Source organism: Sceloporus occidentalis, unplaced genomic scaffold (assembly GCF_023333645.1).
Source record: "Sceloporus occidentalis isolate IW3139 unplaced genomic scaffold, rSceOcc1.0.p SCAF_3, whole genome shotgun sequence".
NCBI classification, from domain to species: Eukaryota; Metazoa; Chordata; class Lepidosauria; order Squamata; family Phrynosomatidae; genus Sceloporus; species Sceloporus occidentalis.
The window spans coordinates 232,007,132-232,029,763 of NW_028316983.1; the positions used below are offsets into that span (position 1 = coordinate 232,007,132).

General features: G+C 39.5%; 1 protein-coding gene across 1 annotated transcript in view; it reads right to left on the reverse strand.

Annotated features, from left to right (window-relative positions):
* Positions 1–2,694: 2,694 nt before the first annotated feature.
* Positions 2,695–22,632, reverse strand: part of TAF2 (TATA-box binding protein associated factor 2) — an 83,365-nt gene continuing 63,427 nt past the window's right edge. The window contains exons 23-26 of the mRNA XM_089517879.1: positions 20,641–20,870; positions 19,676–19,822; positions 19,139–19,244; positions 2,695–4,165 (exon numbers count right to left, since the gene is read on the reverse strand). Coding sequence (XP_089374005.1) covers positions 3,900–4,165; positions 19,139–19,244; positions 19,676–19,822; positions 20,641–20,870 — 749 coding nt within the window. The 3' untranslated portion in view covers positions 2,695–3,899. The remainder of the gene's footprint in view (positions 4,166–19,138; positions 19,245–19,675; positions 19,823–20,640; positions 20,871–22,632) is intronic.

The following is a 22,632-nucleotide window of genomic DNA, read 5'->3' on the forward strand; positions in this document are numbered from 1 at the left end:
GGTAGATTCCTTCATATAGTAGTAGAAGGTGTTAAGAGAAAATAGGGGTTCCAGCACTTCCTTAATATTTCAACAGTCATATAGACATTACCTAAAACAGATCTTTATTTATCCCCCATATGTTACTCCAATATGTCACAATGGGATGCCGTTTTTTTTCATATTGAGTCATGTTCCTGTTTTTTATTTCGTACGATAGTTTGTCCATCTTTTTCATTTCGTGTATTCTTTGTAACCACTTTTCCATGCTGGGTGCCTCAGCTTTTTTCCATATAGCTGTTATTTCTAATCTTGCAGCCGTGATTAGATAGAATAGTATTTTCCATATTTCATTTTCTTTGGGGTGCGATCAGTGTTGTCATATTTAATAAGTAAATCTCGGGTTCCTTATTAAATTTAACCTTGAATATTTCTTGTATTGCTAAGTGAACCTTTTCCCAGAATTCCTCAATCACCTTGCAGGTCCACCACATATGATACATAGTCCCTCTGGCCTTATTACACCTCCAGCATCTGTCTTCTTGCATATTGAACATTTTCTTAAGTTTAGTAGGGGTAAGATACCACCTACTATAAATCTTCATAAAATTCTCCTTCAGATTATAGGAAGCTGTAAATTTTTGAGATCTTTTCCATGATCTTTCCCAGTTTTTGAGCTCTATTGAGATCGCCTACTTCCATACTGTCCGTCCCGCACTCTAAGGTCCTTGGGGAAGAATCTACTTCAGCCAATAAAATCTAGGCTAACTTCAGTCACCCAGAGGGCCTTTTCCATTGCAGCTCCGAAGCTATGGAATGACCTGCCGAAGGAGATCCGTGACATTTCTACTCTTACAGCCTTTAAGAAGGCTCTTAAGATGGATCTCTTCCGGCAGGCCTTCCCTACCTAGTTCTACTCCCCATTTACTGTGACTTATGTCACTCTGTCCACCTCCATGACATCACCATCAGACCTGGGAGGAAATTAAAAAGAGAGGCCCAACTTCCATCAGGCCTAACTGTGAATGTACTCACTTCGCTCTCTTTAATTTTATTGTATTTTATTTATTTATTGTATTTTATTTTATTATCTTTATTTTACTGTTGTAACCCGCCTGGATTCCTTGTGATTGGGCGGGCTATAAATAAATTATTATTATTATTGCTCGACCAATGTCTTGCACCCAGCTAATCATGTTAGCTTTTATTACCTCCTTCTCTGTGTCTCTTTTAAGTAAGATTTTATAAATCTTGTTTTCTTTTTATCATGTTTCCAAAGGAAATCATCTAATTCGTTTTGTTTTATCTCAATTCCTTCTCTTTTAGAGTCCTCGATAAATTTGCTCTTAATCTGCGAGTAATTGAACCAATGTAGCTCAAATCCCTTGTTAATTTCTTCTAGAGTTTTCCATTTTTTGTGGCCATGTTTATCTTCCACCATTAGTTCTTTATATGTTAGCCAGTTTGAGTTTTTTGTCCATTTGCCAAATAGGCCTTCTTGGGAGGAGACCCAACTCGGAATTTTCTTGTACCATTTCTGTTTGATTTTTTGCCACGTAGATAACAATGCTTTCCTGATTGGATGGTTGTTAAATACTTTATCTGCTCCCTCTAGTGAGAGTTTTAATCATCCCTCACCACTGGAGGGATGCAAAGAAATCTGGAGGGCTAATGGTACCCTGACTCTGGCCCTGAACTAGAGCTGTCTGTCTGTCTGTCTATCTAATATAGTTAAGGGGTAGACAATTTGTGACCCTTCAAATCCTGTTCAGCTACAGAGTCAATGGTAGATATGGAAACAAATAACTAAAGATCCTGAGTTGTAAAGATATATAATCAAATACTAAAGTTAGGATTGTCCATGCCACCGTATTTCCCATTTCTATGTTTGGTTGTGAAAGCTGAACAGTGAAGAAAGCCGATAGGAAAAAGATCTGATGTACTGGAGAAGAGTTCTGAGAATGGACTGCTAAAAAGACCAGCGGATGGGTCCTAGAATAGATCAGGCCCAAACTCTCCCTAGAAGTAAAGATGACTCAACTGAGATCATGAGAAGAAAGGACTCACTAGAAAAGACTATAATGCTTGGTTAAGTTGAGGGCAATAGGAAAAGAGGAAAAGGAACTGGGGAAAGAGCGGGAAGGCAGGGGCCTTATAACGGGTGGGTGGAGTTACCGCCAAAAAGTTTCTATATGTTGCAAAGTTAACTTTGCCCAGTGATTCCAGAAGTTTCCGAACAGCACTGCGCAGGCGCAGTGAAACCTATTTGTATGATTCGCAGAGACCACGAAGAAGAAATCTCTTTTCCTGTAGCCTGCATCCATTGTTCTGGGTCCTATTCTCTGGAGTAGGAGAAAACAAGCTTGAGAAGCATTGCTATAATGTTCACCCCGTTTCTCTTTTACAGATATCACATAGTATTGCTTCTGATTTGTACTGAAGGCAAGATAATATTCCCAAACCAATATCGAACCAGTGAGAACATGAGCCAAAATACAGCAAAGACATTACTCTAATGATGTAAAACACTTACTCCAGGCTGGAGGACAATTCCACCTGCACATCGAAAGTCACATACTGTAGCTTCAAGCCAGACAAAAATAATACACAAGTTTGATTGGCAGAATTTACATTTCTTTCTCTTTCCTGACTCATGTTTTTACAGTGATAACAAAGCACAGCAAAAATATATTACGCTCAACAGCAGATTGTATAAAAAAGTATTTATTAATGAATTCCTTCTCTTTTAAAAAAACGTATTGGGCCCCTTGTCCCTTGTCAAGTGTCTCTTTTTGCCAATAAGCTGTATAACTAAAAATAATATACATACATATCTAGGTTTTTTTTAAAAAAAATCTTAATTTAAATGTGGAATTCACAAGAAAAACAATGAACTTGATTATTGAAGCATCTCACAATGTTCCAGAGAACTGTGGGTGAGTGGAAGAAAGAAAGAACTAATGCTATACTGATGCAAAAGAAAAATGTTAGAAAGCAGTCCCAATTGACATAATTATCAAAATGTACAATGAAATACTTAACTGGTTATTATACAATAAAACAGCTTAATCACAGCTAAAGCGTACTTCTGGACATTTCAGGAGGATTTTGTCACAGTTTCTGAGCAAATTTACTAGAAACAAGTGAGTTTAAAAGTCTTTCCACTGGGTTTCCCCACGATCAGTGTATTTTAAAGGTTAATTGAAGTTTTATGGAAAAGCCTCCTATGCCAGTTTCATGAGGGTTTGGTTTTGCTTGAGCTTCATTATATAGTTATGAGTCTAATTACAGGGCACAGGGCACACAGTAACTTTTTTAAAGGAGAAAAGGGTTATGGAAACAATTGCCAAATGCATCTCTGCTTTGTAATTGTTTTATAAAATCAGTGTGTTAAAATAAACAGCTTGTAACTTAATATGTTTTTAAGGAATTAAAACAGTGGCAGAACACCTGAAAATAATATCTGAAGGGACAGCTCCATGAGGTTTACATTAAGTTATACAACACTCTCCACAACTGCAGCTTTTGCATAAGGTTTGGCAGTAGGTTTTTCTTTAATATATACTACCCACTTCAGGACTCTCATCAAAAGTTTAAAATATAATTTATTCAGACGGGATACCCAGGCAACCTCTTAGGCTGCAGATTTAGGACACAGATATATAAGCATTACTGCTCCTTTCAATGGGAAATATAAAGTCTCTGGATCGAGAACACTGTCACAGAGATTGGCTCTGAATGTAAAATCACCCTCTTTGCTTCATTCCAAATTGATCATTGTGATTAGCCAACAGAAGAGAAACTTGGAATTTCAATCTTAACCTGGTATCTGATCCACAACTGTTGCTTGCATTTTGCCACAACGAAAAATGAACATGTACATAGCCTCCAAATGTTCTGTCAACATAGCGTAGTTGGCTTCAGTCAGACAGGGAGGGAGAGCGAATGGACCGTCCACTGGCAGGGCTGTTGGAGAAAGTGAAAGGCTCCTTCTCTTTTTCCTTGCTTTCATGTTTGTGTTTATGCTTATGCTTGTGTTTGTGTTTTTTCTTTTTCTTCTTGTGCTCATGATGGTGGTGGTGATGGTGCTCACTGTGCTTGGATGAACTGGACTCTTTAGGAAAACCAGACAGTGGTGTTGCAGGCATTGGCAACATGTTCAACTCGAGTGAGGACTGTTCTTTACCTGAAACAAAAAGGCAGATGTTCCATTTTACAGCAACACAGCACATAGGAACTGCGAAAACTGGTGGTTCAGTCATACTCCTCTTGCATACAGAACACGCATCACATCTAGTTTTCAAATATTTTGTATGACAGCTTTAATTTTATTAGCAGTTTTCACACTATAAACTGAGAATTTATTATTATTTTATTCATGTCCTGCCCTTTCCCCAATAACGGGATGCAAAATGGATTATAAATCATTAAACCAGTACAGATAAAAAATATATGAAAACATAAGTAATGCTTGTTATATGTGCATATATAAAGTACCATGTTGTGTGTGTGGGTATAAACCAATTAAACCATGTATACAGTTAAAACCATGTAACAGCCAGCCATGTAGAATGCCACCTCCCTTTCTTACCATCAAACAAGCCTGGGAAGACAGTGGGACAGAGACAAGGGTCTCTAACAGCTCAACCAACTTTATATAGGGAGTTGGAAGGATACAGTCCTTCAAATAGCCTGGACCCTAGCCATATAGCGCTTTATAGGTCATAACCAGCACTTTGAATTCGACTTAGAAACCAGGTGGTAGCCAGTGCAGCCGTTGCAACAAGGAAATTGTATGCTCCCTGAACCCGGACCCAGTTAACAACCTGACTGCAGCTCTTTGGAGCAAATGAACTTTCTGAGCAATTTTGTCACACATACAGCTCATTTTAGTAATCCAAATAGGATGTAACCAAATTACACAGTGCAATATAATGTTTTACAATTTTAACCATTTAAATCCATGGTACAGTCCACCCTTGGCTTACGCGGGGGATCTGTTCCGGACCCTTCCGTGTAAGCCAAATACTGCGCATGTTCAAACCCCATTCAAGTGAATGGGGCTTGTGCATGCGGCGGCGTGTGCGTGCCATGGGCACGCACCCCATTCATTCAAGTGGGATGTGCCGCCCCTTGCACCCCGCGAGGTTTTCAGCGTATGCTGAAAGCTGCGTATGACGGGGCCTACTGTATATTCACATTAATGAAGCTTTTTAAGGACTGCTAAAACTGTGTGTGTAAAAATGGTATTACAGCCACTATCAGTTTTCGTCACCATAACTGCACAGTCAGGGGATATAAATGGAGGAGGGAGAAGTACCTATTGCTCAACAAAAAGCACATGATTTCAGGTTTCTCAGGTTCATTCCACAGGACCTCTGCTTGAAGAGAGCAAGACAGATAAAGTCCTTAGCAAGGGAGATAAGTTTATCACCCAAAGAGCGGTTATCAGTCAGAATAAAAAATATGTGACCAAGTATAGTAGCCAGTATAAAAATACAGCAACTTATTATACCTTTATGCTCATTTTTACAGATGAAAATCTGACACCACAAGTGAAACTACGGCTAAAATGTGACATGAGCCCCAGTGTCCCAACAATCCAAGTTCAACACTAAGTCTCTCACAGGCATTAAAGACCCGTGGGCCTAATGCAGTTATATTCTGTATAATTCTCTGAACAAGAATCTGAAGGCGAAATGAAACATGGGTCTAACCCAATGTAATGTTGAAGGTAATCAACACTAGCAGGACAAGGATAATGTAGTTGTTCTTTTGGTGCTTGGGTGTGCTACTACTTTTGCAGTCAGTGGTGCTACCAGCTGCACAGCTGGAAAGTATACTGGATTCACCCTGGTGTGTAGTCCAGAACTACATCTCCAGAAGCCTGCTATTTGCAGTAGTGACAGTGAACTGAGACCACTGAATCCTCAAACAAGCATTCAAGATAAGAAATGAGTTCCACTGCTAAAAAACTGCAATATTCTAACCAGAGAAATAACTAGAACTATCTCTCCTGGGACCAAATATTACTTCAAAAGAAGAAAGAAAAAGGCTTTAACCAGACCGGCACTTTGCGCTGGCCTGGATGCATGCTAGGGTTGCCTCGGGGCATCCTTTACAGACGCCCCGCAACCCTAACACATAGCTCCGTTGGCATAATGGCGGTGCCCTGTATACACGGGGTGCCGCCATTATGAAGTCACGGCTGTGCCGTGTCCAAACAGTGCAGCATGGACATGACGTGTTAACGCCGCATCAGGCTGCTTGTGGATGCCTAACAACGGCTCCAAAAGGAGCTGTGAAACGGAGCTCCTTCCCAGAGGGTGCCTTGATCCCGCGGCAACTAGACTGCTGTGGGAACAGTACCAGGGGGAAAGGGGCTGAGTAGCTGCAGCTCCTGGCTGTGGTTCCCGAGGTGTCCTGGGGCATGAAGCCCCAAGGACACCCCTTTTCGGGACCAGGGAGAAGTGGCATTTTGCCGCTTCTCCCTGGTCCCAAAAAGCGCCGGATCGGGGCCTTTGTGCTGCTGCTGTGGCTGTCCTGGCCCCAATATGTGGCACAAAGGGGTGGTCTGTATCCCGCCAGAGAGACCAAAACATAGGGACAGGGAAGAGAGCTAGAGAGAGAATTACAGTGGGGTGCTGGAAATGACTTTCATCAAGTTGCAAACTACCAATTTATTCCCAAACTGTTTTATTATGAACATGATTAGGACTACTCTAGAATGAATCAGTTGTGGCCTAAATTTTGTTTGCTGGAAGATAAGTTATCACACATTGCAATAACAGGATTCACAGAAGAGACTATGGGGATATACTGTAACATAAAGTTACATAAACTTTAACTTTAAAAGCTCAATAGCGGACTGACCCATGCCGCTCAGTATTTTCATGCCCTGATGCAAAGACCATTTTCCCTCTTGACCCCAGAACAATGCAAGGTTTGTACAGTCCGTCCTCGCCTTACACGGGGATCCGTTCCGGATCCCTCCGCGTAAGGCGAATTCCGCCTATGCTCGAGCCCCATTGGAAACAATGGGGCTTGTGCGCGGCGGCGTGGGCGCGCATGGGGCGCAACGGTCGCGCGCGCCCATTCAATTGAATAGGATGTGCCGCCCCTTCCGCCCTGCGTGTGCCCCGCGGCTTGAGAGCGTCTGCTCAAGGCCGCGTATGGTGCGCCCGCGTATGGCGCGGGCGCGCTGTACAAGTTTTGTTGGTCTAGAATCCAAGTTAAGACACTTTAAGGTCATACTGATGGAAGCGGTTGCTAAGAGATGCTGCACAAAGTACCCCCTAATCACATGAGATACAAGAATATCACGCAACCCGTTCACAGCTTCAAATCTCAATTTTCTAAGCCTTTTCAGGATTTCTGGGGCTGCTAAGAATTTCTATTTAACAGGTTGCAGAAATTAAGTCTAAAAATGTTATGACAAAGTTGTACACACATTTATCATACATACATTCACCTATGTGAGGAGAGAGCACTTCTATAGCCCTACATTCTGCTGAATTATATTTCCTGAGCAATATTAAAATGCCCTGTAATCAGACTTTCCAAGTACTCAGCATTTGTGACAGTAGACTGGAGACTCTGACTACAACTAACCATGAATGAGTGAATCTAGGACAAGATTACATCTGGATAAACACATGTTTAATTTCATTTCATTTTCTATAGCACAATTTTTCCAAGGTCAGGATTATTCCACTCCATTCTCATAACAAACCTGAGAGACAGTTGTTAAACTGAGAGAAAGAAAGGGACCAGTGCTTCATGGTCAAAAATATTTGAACTCCAAACCCATGGTAAATTCTACATTATATACTACTATATTAACATTTCCATTCTCTGTAAGCATTTTAGAGTGTTAGATACAAATTCAGCAGGGCTCTTCCTGTTTTTATGGTATCTACACTAAAAAGCTAAATTTCAGATGAGTAAAGCTACAGAAAACAACTTCCCCCTTCTTTAGCAAACAAGGGAACATATTCACTCTATACTAATGCTGAGCCAAATTTCTGATGTCATAAAATGTCTTACAGAGCTTCACAATTACACATTTTTAGGTTGTAGGAAACGTGTGCTGGAAAAGTGGGGGAAGTGCTGAAAATAAATCCATGTGCCTTTATTTCTGATCAGCGTAGAAATGATACTCAAAATGTATTTTTCAGGCTAATTATGAAGATCAAAGAGAAGAGGTAATGCTCTCTAATATGTGAAGGCCCATAGTGTTTAGAATTTAATAAATGAGATCTTTCCAGGAATCTGGAGTATATTGTCTCTTCAGTGTTACCAACTCTTTAATGTGCTGAATTTCTTGCCTTGTTCTATTCCCAGACAAGCCTCTGACCACATGATTATAGCTTCTACATTACAGGCTTTGGGTCTAACTATGAAGCTGTCATCCACAATTCATTGCGTGAACATAAAAAGTGCACCCTTGATGATTTGGGTACACACATCTAACACATGCTAAACCATACCAGATTTCAGAGTCATTTCAAAACACAAGTTTAAAAACCAAACGTAAAAGCACAAAATGAATTTTGTAGTCTATCAGAGAATATGCTGGTGCATATCAAGATCAGATAGAATTAGGACAGGTTCAGGTTGAAGATAAATAGATAAAGCTTTAGTTGTCATAACCTTGTTGAAGAAGTCGGAGGGGTTGGTTTGTTTTTTTCAAGTAAAATATACTATTTGCAAGGGATAAATAATGGTGCTTCCCCCCAAGGAAGTCTGTATAGGATTGAAGTCTAAACAACTTAAATCAAACTGTGTAAAAATAAGCCTGTAATAAGCTCTCCGAACATTTTCTGAAGTGCAGTGGCAGATAAATCCCAGTCTCACTGGGCTGCAGGCTTTGCCTCAGGAACGTGTATGCTTTAGCATACAAACTGAGGTTAAAATATTTTTAAATTTATTTTATTTTATAATATTTGTTTACTGCCCTACACAGTTAAAAAATCATCTATCAACAAAGCAACCAATATGAATAATGACCTTAACAATACTTAGAGTTCATGGCCTTCGATGCAGATACCTACCTATCTACCTACAAAGGAAATGAACAACATGAAGCCTGCTTAAAATGTTCTCTTGCTAAGACCCTGAAATTTAGCTGTATTAACTTCCTCACCAGCAGGTATTCTTCAAAATGCCTACCAGCACTCCAACTGCAGTGATGCACCACACTAAAAACACAGCATGAAACATATGAGAGGGAAGCCCAAACAGCTACAAATAACTGTCTGTGAGACAAAGCACTCATAAAAGGTCCTCCCTTTGACATAGTTTAGAAAATATCAAAGTCTCATTAATTTGGGGGATGCTCAAGACCCCTCAAAACTGAATAGTTTTTTCTTTTCAAGTACCATTATTGAGAATGTAGCTACAGCAGAAGATGGACCATGTATGCTAACAAATAGCAACTACTTCCTTCTATTCCCTTCATGCCCCTGCTCTTTCAAACTCAATTCTCACCCTGAAATGTGCTTCCTATAGCTGTTTATAAATCCCAGGCCATAGCATTTTACTTCTCAACATGTCTGGACAGTTCTGTTTGATTGTGTGCAATTCTTTGCAATTAACAAAGGGCTCCGATGGCTTCCCCTTCAAATTGTTCTAAAGAAAATGCATTGACAGTGTATGCCAGGCTGCCCTGCTCTCCAAATGGCTGAAGGGACTGAATCAGACCCTTGTAATAGCTGTCTGAAACCAACACAGAGGGCGAGGTACTGAAGTTTGCTTTTGAAGTGATTGCTAATACTCTCTGGAACAGAACATGCATTATACTAGCCTATTCACTTGGCACCTTCCTCTAGTTTTAGATGTTCAGAGGCCAGCATAATTATTAGCTTCACTATGAAACAGATGTTTAGAATCAGGAGGGGAAAAACTGTCTCTATGGAAAGGAGCCAACAGCTTCCCAATACCTGACAATGGAAGCCTCTACGGACACTACTGACCAGAAATGTGGAAGAAAAGAACTGCTGCAATTTGCCTTTTGATCTAACATCATTTCATCTCATTTTGATGCTGGCTCATGACTACTGCTTTTCTGGCCATTGTGCTTTAGGGCTGGATTAAGAACTTCAGAGACCCTAAGCTCTTAAAAGATTTTGATGTCTCCATATATATCTCATTCAAAATATAAACAATAATAAACCGTAAAATAAAATTTTATTTTTTGAAATGAACCAAAGCTTACAGTGCAATGAAACATAATCTTTATTTTTGCATATTTACACTTCATTTATATTTGAAAGGTTTTCTCCAGATGAGAATACCCCGTCTGGCAACACTGTACTGAGCGCCACTGCAATCATTCTCAGCGGACAACTGAACAAGACAGCCAACTTGAACTAGATGAAAATGAGTTTCGGTGGACTGTGTGGCACTTTACCAGTTACCAGATTTTTGTTGTGTTCTAATTTTGTTGTATTCCCAAGATTAATGTATGTAATTAACCTCTATTGTTACTACTTTATTTTTATTTTTATTATTATATATAAGTATGTATGTAACTTTTCATTTATTATGGGAGACATTTTTTGTAGAACTCAGTTCCAGGTACACCTTTGGAAGTTTTGCACCATATGGTCCATGATAAATCCAGCAGTGGAAAATTTCTGTGGTCCTCCTCACCCCACTTCTCTTGATGCCATAAGCATATGCTTATTTTGCTTAATGGTTAATCCAGCCCTGATATTAATCAATATAAAGGGATGCTTTTTCAATGTGAAGTACTAACCAACATGTCAGTTCTAAACATGACATGTCTTTGGATATTATCAAAACACAGGGGCCAAGGCTGGGAATGTTCAAGGAGCCTAAGTCACTTGAAGATCCAGTCTTCCTTGCATTATGTATTACTTCAAGCCACCCACAAAAAGCCTGATCTTAACCATACCCATATCTCATCCCTATTTCTTTTGTTACCCAGATCAATCCTCATTCCCTAGTCTAACTAAATTTTGTGCACAGAAATGTGCCCCACATTTGTCTCTCTTCCCATCCTGCTCACTGCGCTTCTACATTTCTATTTAAGAAGGTATCATGCTTTTGATGGTAAGGAGTGGTAGAAGGAGCTTGAGTAGTAATAACAATTTATTCTTAACCCAAGTACAGTGTTGTGCTAATTATAGTACGTAGACTCATAAAGTAGTGGAACTTACAAAATGTTGATTGATCAAGTTCCAATTCTTTCAAAGGAACCTGTCCTAGCAGGGAGTAGCACCTGGACTTAGGCCTTAGGTTAAAAGAGCTAACTGGTGCAATGGATAGAGCTTTCATCTTTATCAATGACTTGTATGAAGGAATAGAGGGCATACTTATCAAATTTGCAGATGACATCAAATTAGGAGGGGTAGCTAACACCCCAGAGGATAGGATCAAAATTAAAAATGATCTTAATAGATAAGAAAGCTGGGCCAAAACTAACAAAATAAATTTCAACAGGGAGAAATGTGAGGTATTATACTTAGAAAAAAAGAAGTGCATGGATATAGGATGGAGGACACCCGGCCTGACAACAGTATATGTGAAAGGGATCTAGGAGTCCTAGTATACTACAAGTTGGACATGAGTCAACAGTGTGATGTGGCAGCTAAAAAGAACAATAAGATTCTAGGCTGCATCAATGGAAGTATAGTGTCTAGACCGAGGGAAGTAATAGTGCCCCTCTATTCTGCTTTGGTCAGGCACCACAATTCAAAAAGGATGTTGACAAGCTGGAGTGGGTGCAGAGGAGGGCGATCAAAATGGTGAAAGGTCTGGAAACAATGCCCTATGAAGAGCGACTTAGGGAGCTGGGTATGTTTAGCCTGGCAAAAAGAAGGTTAAGTGGTGGTATGAAAGCCCTGTTGAAACATATGAAAGGATGTCATACTGAAGATAGAGTGAGTTTGTTTTCTGCAGCTCCAGGAAATAGGACCTGGAGCAATAGCTTCAAACTACAGAAAAAGAGATTCCACCTCAACATTAGGAAAAATTTCCTCACAGTAAGAGCTATTCAATAGTGCAACAAGCTGCTTCTGAAAGTGGTGGAGTTTCTTTCTTTGTAGGTTTTTAAACAGAAGCTGGACGGCCATCTGTGACTGTGTATTCCTGCATGGCAGTGGGTTGGAGTGGATGGCCCTTGGGGTGTCTTAAGTGTAGTCATTTTGGTGGCAAATGTGTAAGAGTAATACTCCACCACAACTAATTAAAAACTCAATGATTCTATGATTCATTTTAAATAAGAAACTTTACAAGAACCCCTGCTCAAGAACACAGTTTTCTTATTCACAAATGCAACATGATGCATAAAGTTTTGTAGTCAGCAGTATAATGTGAATACTGGTTTAAAATGTAGATGGGAATACAGTCTGGTCCTCTGGTTCTTTGATCTGTGCAAGGCAGAGGGTGGAACACTCTTTTCTGTTTTTGAAGATTTAATAGCAAATAAAATCTGTTTTTCCTATTAGATGGCAGATGCTGAATGACATCAGAGGCTTAAAAAAGATATGTACTGATGTTTTCAAACCTTCTGCACTTAGGGCAGAGTTATAATTAACATGACAACGACAGATTGGACAGTCAGCAGGGTGTTAATTTTTGCTTTCTGAAGAAAGATGTATCTCTTTTGTTGAACGAAAAACTTTATTATTGTATTTAGATTTTGTTTCAACCAAACAGAGCTAGATCATAAAACTTCTACATCAATCAAATTAAAAACTCTAGTGATGGCAATCTGCCTTAAGTTATGGTATTCCCATTTCTGTGAAGTGATGACATAGCAGAAACAGATTGTAAATAAATTAACAGACCCCTCTCCCAAGCAGCTATATTGCAATACTACTTGCATTGTGATTTGCATCTGAACAAAGTTTCCATATGCACTAATTCAGGATTTTATTCCCATACAAACAGGTGTGGAGGACAAAATGTGGATAAGACCTATGGGGGAGGGAGGTCAAAGCTTTTTAACACCTGTCCCTGTTCCAAATGCAGACCAGGGCCCCATGCCAAACTCAAACTGCATGAATGGCAACTCAGTGGGTTTCGCCAAGAGGAATAGATTGAAGAACAAGCTGCGATACAATTCAAAAAAGAGAAGGTGTGCTTGAGTCTGATATGCTTGGAGTCTTTAAAAGTGTGGTTAAAGTATTCTAGAAAGAAGAGTTACAGGCATATTCTGGACAGCCAAAGAGCAGGCTTAATTTTAGAGATAATACACTGCCTTGCAATGGTCACCCAGAACAAATGTGAATCCCAAAATAGCTTATTTGCTACAAGTTTTCTATCTGAATCAGCCAAATGGTCTGAACTACACAGATCTGTACTGTGGCCATATATATCCCAGTCTGTTTGACCTGGAACAATATAGATCACACAGCTGCTGATATAATGGCCCCTTAAGCACCATCTGTTAAGTTACTGACGCAGTTCTCCAAGATGTCTTGTTTATAACATTATAATCCCCTACTTGGGTGTGTAAGAATAGCGCAAAACAATGATTATGAAACACTAGTTGGGAGTTATAAATATGAATGGCTACATTCATATCTCTCTGTTATTGGAAGCTCCATTCACTCTCTACATCGTGTCTCAATAATAGCAAGTTGTTTTATTATAATATTATTGTCTAGCGTTCATTTAAGATTGGAGAACAATCTTTAGTACACATCTTTAAGTGTGGTCATTGTGGGGATAAATGTGTATGAGTAATACTCTACCAAAATTAATAAAAAAAACTAAAAAGAAACAATTTCTACCTATTACTGGTTTTTAGTCCATTCTTTCAACTGATCTTTGAAAGCCACCTTCACAAGATAAAGTACCAAGTAAGATTAAGCCTCTGTCACAAAGCATTCATCATTGCACATGGGATTTTTTTTTTTGGGGGGGGGGTTGCAATCAAAGCTACTGTTCTAACTCCTTTCCAAGCTTTCTGCTCTGATTTTGGAAAAAGAACCGCTGCTTTATTTTAACTCTCCCCTGTCTGTTGTTTTAGAAAGAAGTAAGAGGTTCCCTTTTATCTTTCCTTTAATCCTAGGACTGAATTAATACCTCACTCATCACACTCAAACTAGCAGCAAAGTATATGTAGTCGGCCCTTCTTATACACTGATTTTTTTTATAAACTGATTCAAGCATACACTGTTTGAAAATGTTCAAAAAAAGTAAAAATTTCAAATATCAAACCTTGATTTTCCATTTTTTTTTATAAGGGACACCATTTTGCTATGTCATTATATTTAATGGGACTTGAGCATATGCAGATTTTGTTATACATGGGGGATCTTGGAACCAAACCCCAGCGTATAACAAGGGTCCACTGTACACAATTGAGTACAGTTTGTAGAGAAGGGCAAAAGAAAGTTGAGAAGAGAAGCCCAAATTTTAGAAGTCTGAGAAATGTTGTCATGAACTGAAAAGTTTAAATATTTAAAGATACATGCCATAAACTATCAGAGATTACTAACGGCTATTCACATCTAGTGTAAATAGTAGTATGTCTCTGTTTACCATTTGCTGGGGTGGGCTACTACTCTCATGTCCTGCTTGTGGACATGAGAATAGTAACCCAAAGAAGTCCCAGAGTAGATCTGTAATGTATCCCCCAGATCCAGGCCACAGCCAAGGCCTGTAGATTCTCTCTCTACAATATTGCTAAAATCTGTCCATTTCTTTCGGCCTCTACTGCCAAGACTCTGGTCCACGCTCTGGTCGTCTCACGACTAGATTATTGTAACCTCCTTCTGGCAGGGCTTCCTTTCTCTCACCTCCGTCCTTTAATTTCTGTCCAGCATTCAGCTGCACGCATTATTACATCCACCCACCGCTCTGACCACATTTCTCTTTTATTACCATCCCTTCACTGGCTCCTCTTCCCATTCCGTATTCAGTATAAGCTCCTGTTGCTGACTTCTAAAGCCCTCTATGGGCTGGCCCCTCCTTATTTATCAGACCTTCTTTCTCCTCATCTTCCCGCTTGGGCTCTCTGTTCTGGTAGTCAAGGTCTGCTGTCTCAGCCCAAAATTTTCTCTGCCCCGTCCCAGATTTGTCCTTTTCACTTGCTGCCCCTCATTCCTGGAACTCCCTTCCCCCACGAGCACGGGTCATCACTTCTTTAACTAGTTTCAAAACTGAGTTGAAGACTATCCTGTTCAGAGAAGCATTCCCAGGCATTGCGTGACTATTATTTGCTATTTGGTGTTGTTAATTTGTTCCCTGTTTTATTGAACGCTTTCCTGTATTGTTATGTATTATGTATATGTATTATGCTATTATTTCTTAGATTGTACGCCATGGGCAGGTTTACTCATATCTATTTTACTGTTTGTATGTACAGCGCTATATAAATAAAGCATAATAATAATAACTGAATGCTGGACTAGACTGTTCTCACCAGCCAAATGACGATGTCAGAACTGTTGCAGAAAATATTCAGGTTGATGTGGATGATTCATTCAGCACTGGAGACTCATCAAAAAGGAAAAAGCAATGTGATGTGAGCCGATTCACCACACCAGACAGTGTGATTGACTGAGAAAAACCAGACAGAGATAAAGTAGGCTCACCCAAATATAAAAAAACAAAATGGTCTATGATAGACTGTTTTAATGATAGATGAGATATATACACAATACTGCATTTAAAAAGAAGATAAAGGTAAGGGGTGGGTTGTTTTTGTTTTTAACTGGTCAAATGTACTGCTAGATTTCTTTTCCCACCCACAAAACCCTCCATTCCACCCACCTTTTACAAACAGTCTAACACAGCTATCCCTCTGACTCCTACATTCAGTCCTGGGACAGAAAAGAAACCCAAGTAATACACTCAATGTATCACAGGTCAACTAACACAGGTGAGTTTTAGAAAAGCTGACAAACACATAGATTGGACATGAAAAGCCATCTCTAGTATCCAATGATTGGACTCCTTCCAGATCTACTGCAACTATAGATAATATTTTAATAGGCATTTTTAGCTTTTCTGCAAGACTATGATCTTCCAAATTGTAAGATGAAAACCATCTCTACTTCTAAGCATGGGCATGTGCAAACACACTGCAGAAAAAAATCCAGTTTGAGATTGCTTTAACTGTCTTGGCTCAATGCTAGGGAATTTTGGGAACTGTAGTTTGGTGAGACATTTAGCTTTCTCTGTCAGCAAGCTCTGGTGCCACAATATACCAGAATTCCTGAGCACTGAACCAGGGCAGTTAAAGCGGTTTCAAACTGGATTATTTCTAGTGTGTTTTGGACCCAAGTTAAGCTTCAGAAAGACCAGCAACGGTTGGCTCTCTCTACTGCTTGTGAACCTTTAAGATATATTGCTGTGATGTTCTCACTACAAATATGAGCTTGGAAGATTCAGATCCAATGCCCACCATGTTATAACAGTGTGAAAGAAAGCTAGTAACTATATGCCCAACAAAGTATCAGTGACAAATTAAGTGCTGTAAATGTAGGAAAAATATTTTGCTAGGAATACTTAGCACAGTTTCTTCTGGGAAGTCTTAAACACAATCATATTTTTTTTCTCGAAAGAGCCCAGCGGAGACAGTGCTAGAGTACATTAGAAAATTGGCTTCAGAACAGGAAAAACACTAGTCATAGCTGGAAACATGTCAAATCTGAAAAGACATAAGCATCCTAGAGGCCACTTTTGGGTCTTCATGACTAAACACAATCCATTTGCAGATTCAGATGAGCTGCTATCCTCTTGCTACTTGACAAATTAAAAACATGACAGACATGCGTGTTAAAGACCCTTCTGTGATCTAGTAGTGCTGGACATGTACTCAAGAGATAAGATTTCACATTTTATCTGTTGTAAGCCCAATGTGTGGTCCCTTTCCCTCAGGCTCAGTCACCTTTAAAATGGAATTATAACTTAAAAATTAGCAAGTATAGGAAATACATATAATCAGCCTTCCATATCCGTGGATTCTGTATTCATGGCTTCATATATATGCATGCGTGCCAAAAAGCAAATCTTGATTTTGGTGATTTTATATAAGGGAAATCATTTTATTATGCCATTGTATATAATGGGACCTCAGCATCCATAGATTTAGGTATCCATGGAGGCTCCTTGATATCAAACTCCAGCATATACCAAAGGTCCACTGTACAGTATAGTACATGTTGTACTGCTGGTATAATAGAAACATACAGACACAGAAGGCTGGCATATAATTAATCAAAGCACTGCTCTTTCTAGTCCAGTATTCTTTACTTAACGAGAATGTGGGAAAGGTACATTTTTGGACTGCAACTCAGAATCCCCCTACTGGCTAGTGTACTTAGGCAGCTGTAGCCCAAAAAGTACCATTTCAGGCTCTCTAGCTAGTAATGGCTCTCCAGGGCTTCAGGCTTAGGTATTTTCCAGCCCTGGATTCTCTTCAGTTGGAGATGCTCAAACAAGACATGCTCTTCTCCTTAATAAATGTCACTGTATGCAGCTAGCAGAAATGCAACTGCAAGCTTCATCTGGAATACAGAGATCTGTTCTAGGCATCTTGTTTTAAGAATGAAATAGACAAGTTGGAGCAGATTTAGAGAAGGATAGTGATGATATGAAGTATGGAGAACAAACAGATATGATGAATAGTTGAAGGGGTTAAGTCTATTCAGTTTGGTGACAAAGTATTCAAAGGGAAGACTCTGAATACTTCAAATAGATCTTTGAGGTATTAAAAGATCACATTCTAAATACCTCAAAGGCTGTCACAGAGGGAGCAGGCCAGTTCTCTGCTGCTCCAGAGAGCAGGATCAGGTCTAATGGTCTGAAGATTTCAACTGAACATTAGAAGGAACTTCTTGACAGTAATAAGAATAGGGATTGTCAGCACAAATGCTCTGAAGCACTCTCTGCTGCACATTCACTTCTTGGTTTTCTGGAAAGCTAATTGAAATGAACGGGATGTCACCAAGCACAACTGACTAACATTTAGGACAAATCCTACCAGATATGGCCTAGACTAGTCCATGGTGATGTTGGCAGAAAAGAAATCTAACTTACTTGCAAGCACTGTGTTTGTCAAGTAGCATTTGTTGAGCCTATTCAGGGATGATCTTTCAGAACCAAAAGTAGTCCATACACACAATTTGTCTTGCTCCCATCTACTCCAATTTGAATGTCTCCTTAGTGGCTGGAAGTGACTTCACTCTTTAGGTCACCTGGGATTGGATTTGTATTTATTTTGCCTAAGAATTTACCTGCTTAGCCTGTGCCTGTTCCAGCTGGTGAAAACCTTCCCAACTAGTGAAAGCACATTAAGAAAGTTTGTTGAGATGCTAATTAACTCATGCTCAATGGATGGGTATATTTTAGAGAAATGATTACTAGGACTATCCTTGACAAAAAATCACAGAAATTTGATGACTTGGGGAACTATTCCAGTCACCTGACTGCTTTTTGGAACCTGGTGCTTGAGAGAGTGGTATTTATTCATCCCTAGGGACTCTGAAAGTTAGTTGATTACCAAGCTCTATATAACTTTGGTTTCAGTTCAGCACTGGAAGCAAGTTTATCTTGATCACTCAGATAGAAAACATTCATCAGTAGCGCAAGAACATTCAATCCTGTTAATTCTCCTAGTCTTCTGGCAGTCTTTAATAGCATCAACTATGGTAATTTCTTCCCAACAACATATTAAGAGTTAATGTACTGCTTTGTAATAGTTCCATTCCTTGCCAAAAGGCTGATTTCAGAAAGTGGCTCTGGGAGAATTTTGTTTCTCTTCATGAGAAGGGACTCTTTGAAGTTCACTACTGTCTCTGACATACAGCTTAACATCTACAGACAGATATTTCTGAGCTATGGGGATTAATGGTTTCAGAAGCCAGATGGGATGTACCTGAACGAACATTCTTCACTAGGTCATCCTGCTACCTTAATGGGCTAAACCTGTCAAGGCGTGAGAGATTTTCTGATTTCCCTTGTAAATGAAGTGAAACAGGATTCAATTTGATCATATAAGAGTACTAATATGGATGGAAGTAGCCATAATTACACCACATATAATCCATCTGTATACTCAGTTTAACTACACCCATAACACCACATGAATGACCGGGACAGTTAAGCTTCACATTGAATAGAAACATAAAGCTCATGATCAACACACCAGAAATAATTTGCCACCATTTTAACTAACCTGGTGTAGATGGTCTTTCCAGCATATTCAAATGATGGTATATAAAAGCTTGACTATCATGCACTGTGTCCATATCAATCTCTTCTTCTTCTTGAGAGTTTGAGAACTGTAACACCAGAAAACAAGAACAAGACAGTTAGGGGATGCTGATTAAACTGTTTTTGGTCACATGAAATATTATTAAAAAGAAATGCACAGATTAAAAAAAAATCTAAACACTGTATTCACAGCCCAATTCTCTAAGCAGCTAAAAACTCAAGGCAGACAGTTCACAATATTTAAGATACAATTGTTACATCAGTGTTAAGAATGTGGTAGACAGTGGAGGGACCAATCACAACCTTTGGGTGCTACCAGTTCTGCAGCACTGCAAATTCATAAAATTATTTAATCACTGTGCCCCTTTCACAGAGCATGTTCCAAAAGGGGTGACATCTCTCAGTCATTAAGCACATGATCAAACTAGCGCTATACATTTTTTTAAAAGACTGGAGCCACTTCCAACCTGATCCCTGCAACTGCTTACTATTTACTTACTCTTATTTTGAGTTTGACTTTACTGTCTTCAGTCTTCTCAAGTATCTGGCCTGGTTCCAGGGGAGACCCAAGCGGCGTATCAGCCTTTCGCTTCAACCCTTGCTGAAAAGGGATGAGTGTTGTTTCTTTAACAAGATGGTCCTCCTCCTGAAGAAGCAATTACAAGGCAAAAATCTAAAATAATTTCATTTAAACAAGAGTCTATAAGTAGCAAGAACTCAAGGCAAGGCACAGAACATTTCAGAGTATCAGCCTCTGGAGCAGTTCCAGAGAATATGAAGTTCTAATTAAGCTATTAAATATCATGTAAATACTGTCACTCTCCAGATTTGCTAAACTGCCAATTCATTCCTAAATAATGGTGGACATTCCCACAGAAAGAGGTCTGGGATATTGGATCCCTGTTTGAGCAAACCTTGAGCTTACTGAATGAGACAGGAGGATATTAATTAATATCAATGCTGCTAGGTTTTCACAAAGAAAAGCCTTTAAGAAATTCTTTTTAATAGTCTCTTCTGAGAAGTGTATTTCCATGAGCAAAAACATGTCAGCTCAGGCATAAAGGCTAATGCAAATTTCTTTTTAATGTTCTCCAGAATACATGTATGAGATAAAGTTTGCAACATAAATATATATCAATGAAATCTATGCCACTGGATACTATGATGCCCCTTGCCCCAAAGAACTGATCTCACAAACCCCTCAAAAAGATAGACAAAAAACAAAGTTTTGGGGGAATATCAATACAGAAAAGCTAATGCTTCATAAATAAATTGCATGTGGATGGAGAGAAGTTTTTTCCCGCTAAAGCAGAGACAGAACAGATTTATGACTGGCAACAAAGCAAGGTCAGCAGAATGATACTATACAAAAAAAAGTAAGGCCTGAAAATGGAAGCTTTTCTTATTGCGGTAAACTGAACTACTAAGAATTCTGCCAAGTTTTTGATAAAAACAAGTGCTTACTGTGCTTTGGAAGCCAACTATTTGACCCATATTGTTTGGAATGCTAGGAGGTTCCGGACCAATTGTCCCAACTTCAGGGATTATGGTAGGATTCAGTACAGCTTTCTTTTCTTTTAGGTTAAGAACCAACCCAAGCTCTGGCAGGGGCAAGCAGGAAGGCCTGCTGAGACCAAACAGCGTGAAGTACAGGTCAACGGCACCGCAGCGCAGCCTCCAGTCGTGGGATGTACCTACAGAGAGCAAAGATTCTCAGTAATATTCACACACTATCAAGCAGTGTACTTTTTCAAGTGAGACCTGCTGCTAGCTATGATCAATACTGTAGGGAATGGGGTCACGCTGTTTCTATGTACCACACCACTTTGCACCAACCCAATCCCAGCAAAAACAATGGGAGACATTACAGTTTGTCTACCATTTTGCTATAAGCATGTGTTATAAAATTTTAACTGCAGCTTTGTTCTTGGTTTCAAAAAATGCAATGATCCTGCCTTCCATTGAGCCAAATTCAGATTTAAAAACTAGGTCAGCTTCCAAATAAGAGGAACCGTGCAGAACAAGATGACACAAATTTATGCATAGTCCGACAACAAAATACAGGGCTTGTTCCAACAAAGTTAGTATCAGGGGAGAAAAAGCTGCTCTGCTGGAAAAGGATAAACTGAGAAATATTATTAGCAACAACCTAGGCCTCGCCAAACTTCAGCCTGAGCCAATAGTATGTTCTGTAGTACAAATAACCATTTGTAATTCTGAAGTTGTTAAATCAAGCTGGACCAAGCAGCAGTTTCACCACCTGGCCTTTCTATTTTATGCTACAAAAAAAAACAAAACAAACAAACAAAAAAAAAAAACCCACCCTTCATTCATTATATTAGTAATATGTTATCTCTCTCCACACCCATTAAAAAAGGAAGAACATTTGCTGCAATCACCCAAAATCTTTCTGCACAACCCATGAGCACTTGTTAAAATACTGAAAACTGCAGTCAGTGCTCATCTGAGGTAGGGGTGAGCAAAGTGTGCGTGTAGTTCCCAAGGGTGCCCCTTCAGAAACTCCCATCTCAGATAAAGTTGCCCTAAATGGCAGTACTGAGGAGCACAATTTGCCATGTAAAGGGTATTCCACCACTCTTTCAGAAAAATAAAAAGAGCATTTTATGGCTTAAAACAAATCCCCACTCTAGATACATTTCTGAAAGGGTGGTTCTGAAGATTGAGAGGAGAATGGGACAAGATGTAAGGTAGAGCAAAAATAATGGGTGCAAAACCTTCAAAGGCCCTCAACTAGCACCCTTTGCATCTCTTTTCTGACTGTCCCAACTCAGAAACAGTGTCCCAGGCCTGTTACAGACTGCCAAAATAAAGCTGCTTCGGGTCTCTTTGGAGGTATGCTATTTAAATGATGCATGCATCCTAAAAATCCGGAAGCTGCACCAAAGCTGCACTCCAGTGCTTAGGAATGGAGTGTGGCTTTGGTGCAACCTCCAGACTCTTAGGACCCATGCATCATTTAAATAGCATACCTCCAAAGAGACCTGAAGCAGCTTTATTTTGGCAGTCTGTAATAGGCCCCAGATGCTTACTGAAGCCAAATTACCAGAAACAACTTATGACATGGAACCAGAAGTCAATTGTTTTGCCCCAATATACAACATTTCAGGTTTACAATTTTTCTCCAGGAATAAATAGATGGAAAAATTTCATTCACAATCCATAGCATTCCTAGTGTGCTGTGCAGTTAAATGAGGCAGGAGAATGAGGAGGAAGAGATAAAACAATAAGGAGGGTGAGGTCAGAGATTGAGGCTGTTTTGAGCAGGAAGAAAATGTGACTGGTTTCCTTATACCTGCCTTGGGCAACTGCAATCTTGGTGTTGCTAGGAGAAAGAGGTTTTCTCTGACTGCCTATCTAGAAGGAAGTTTGAAGGAGAAAACTCAAACTTTGCCATTATTTAGAGGAATGGGTTTTCTTTGCTTACTTAGACAGGGA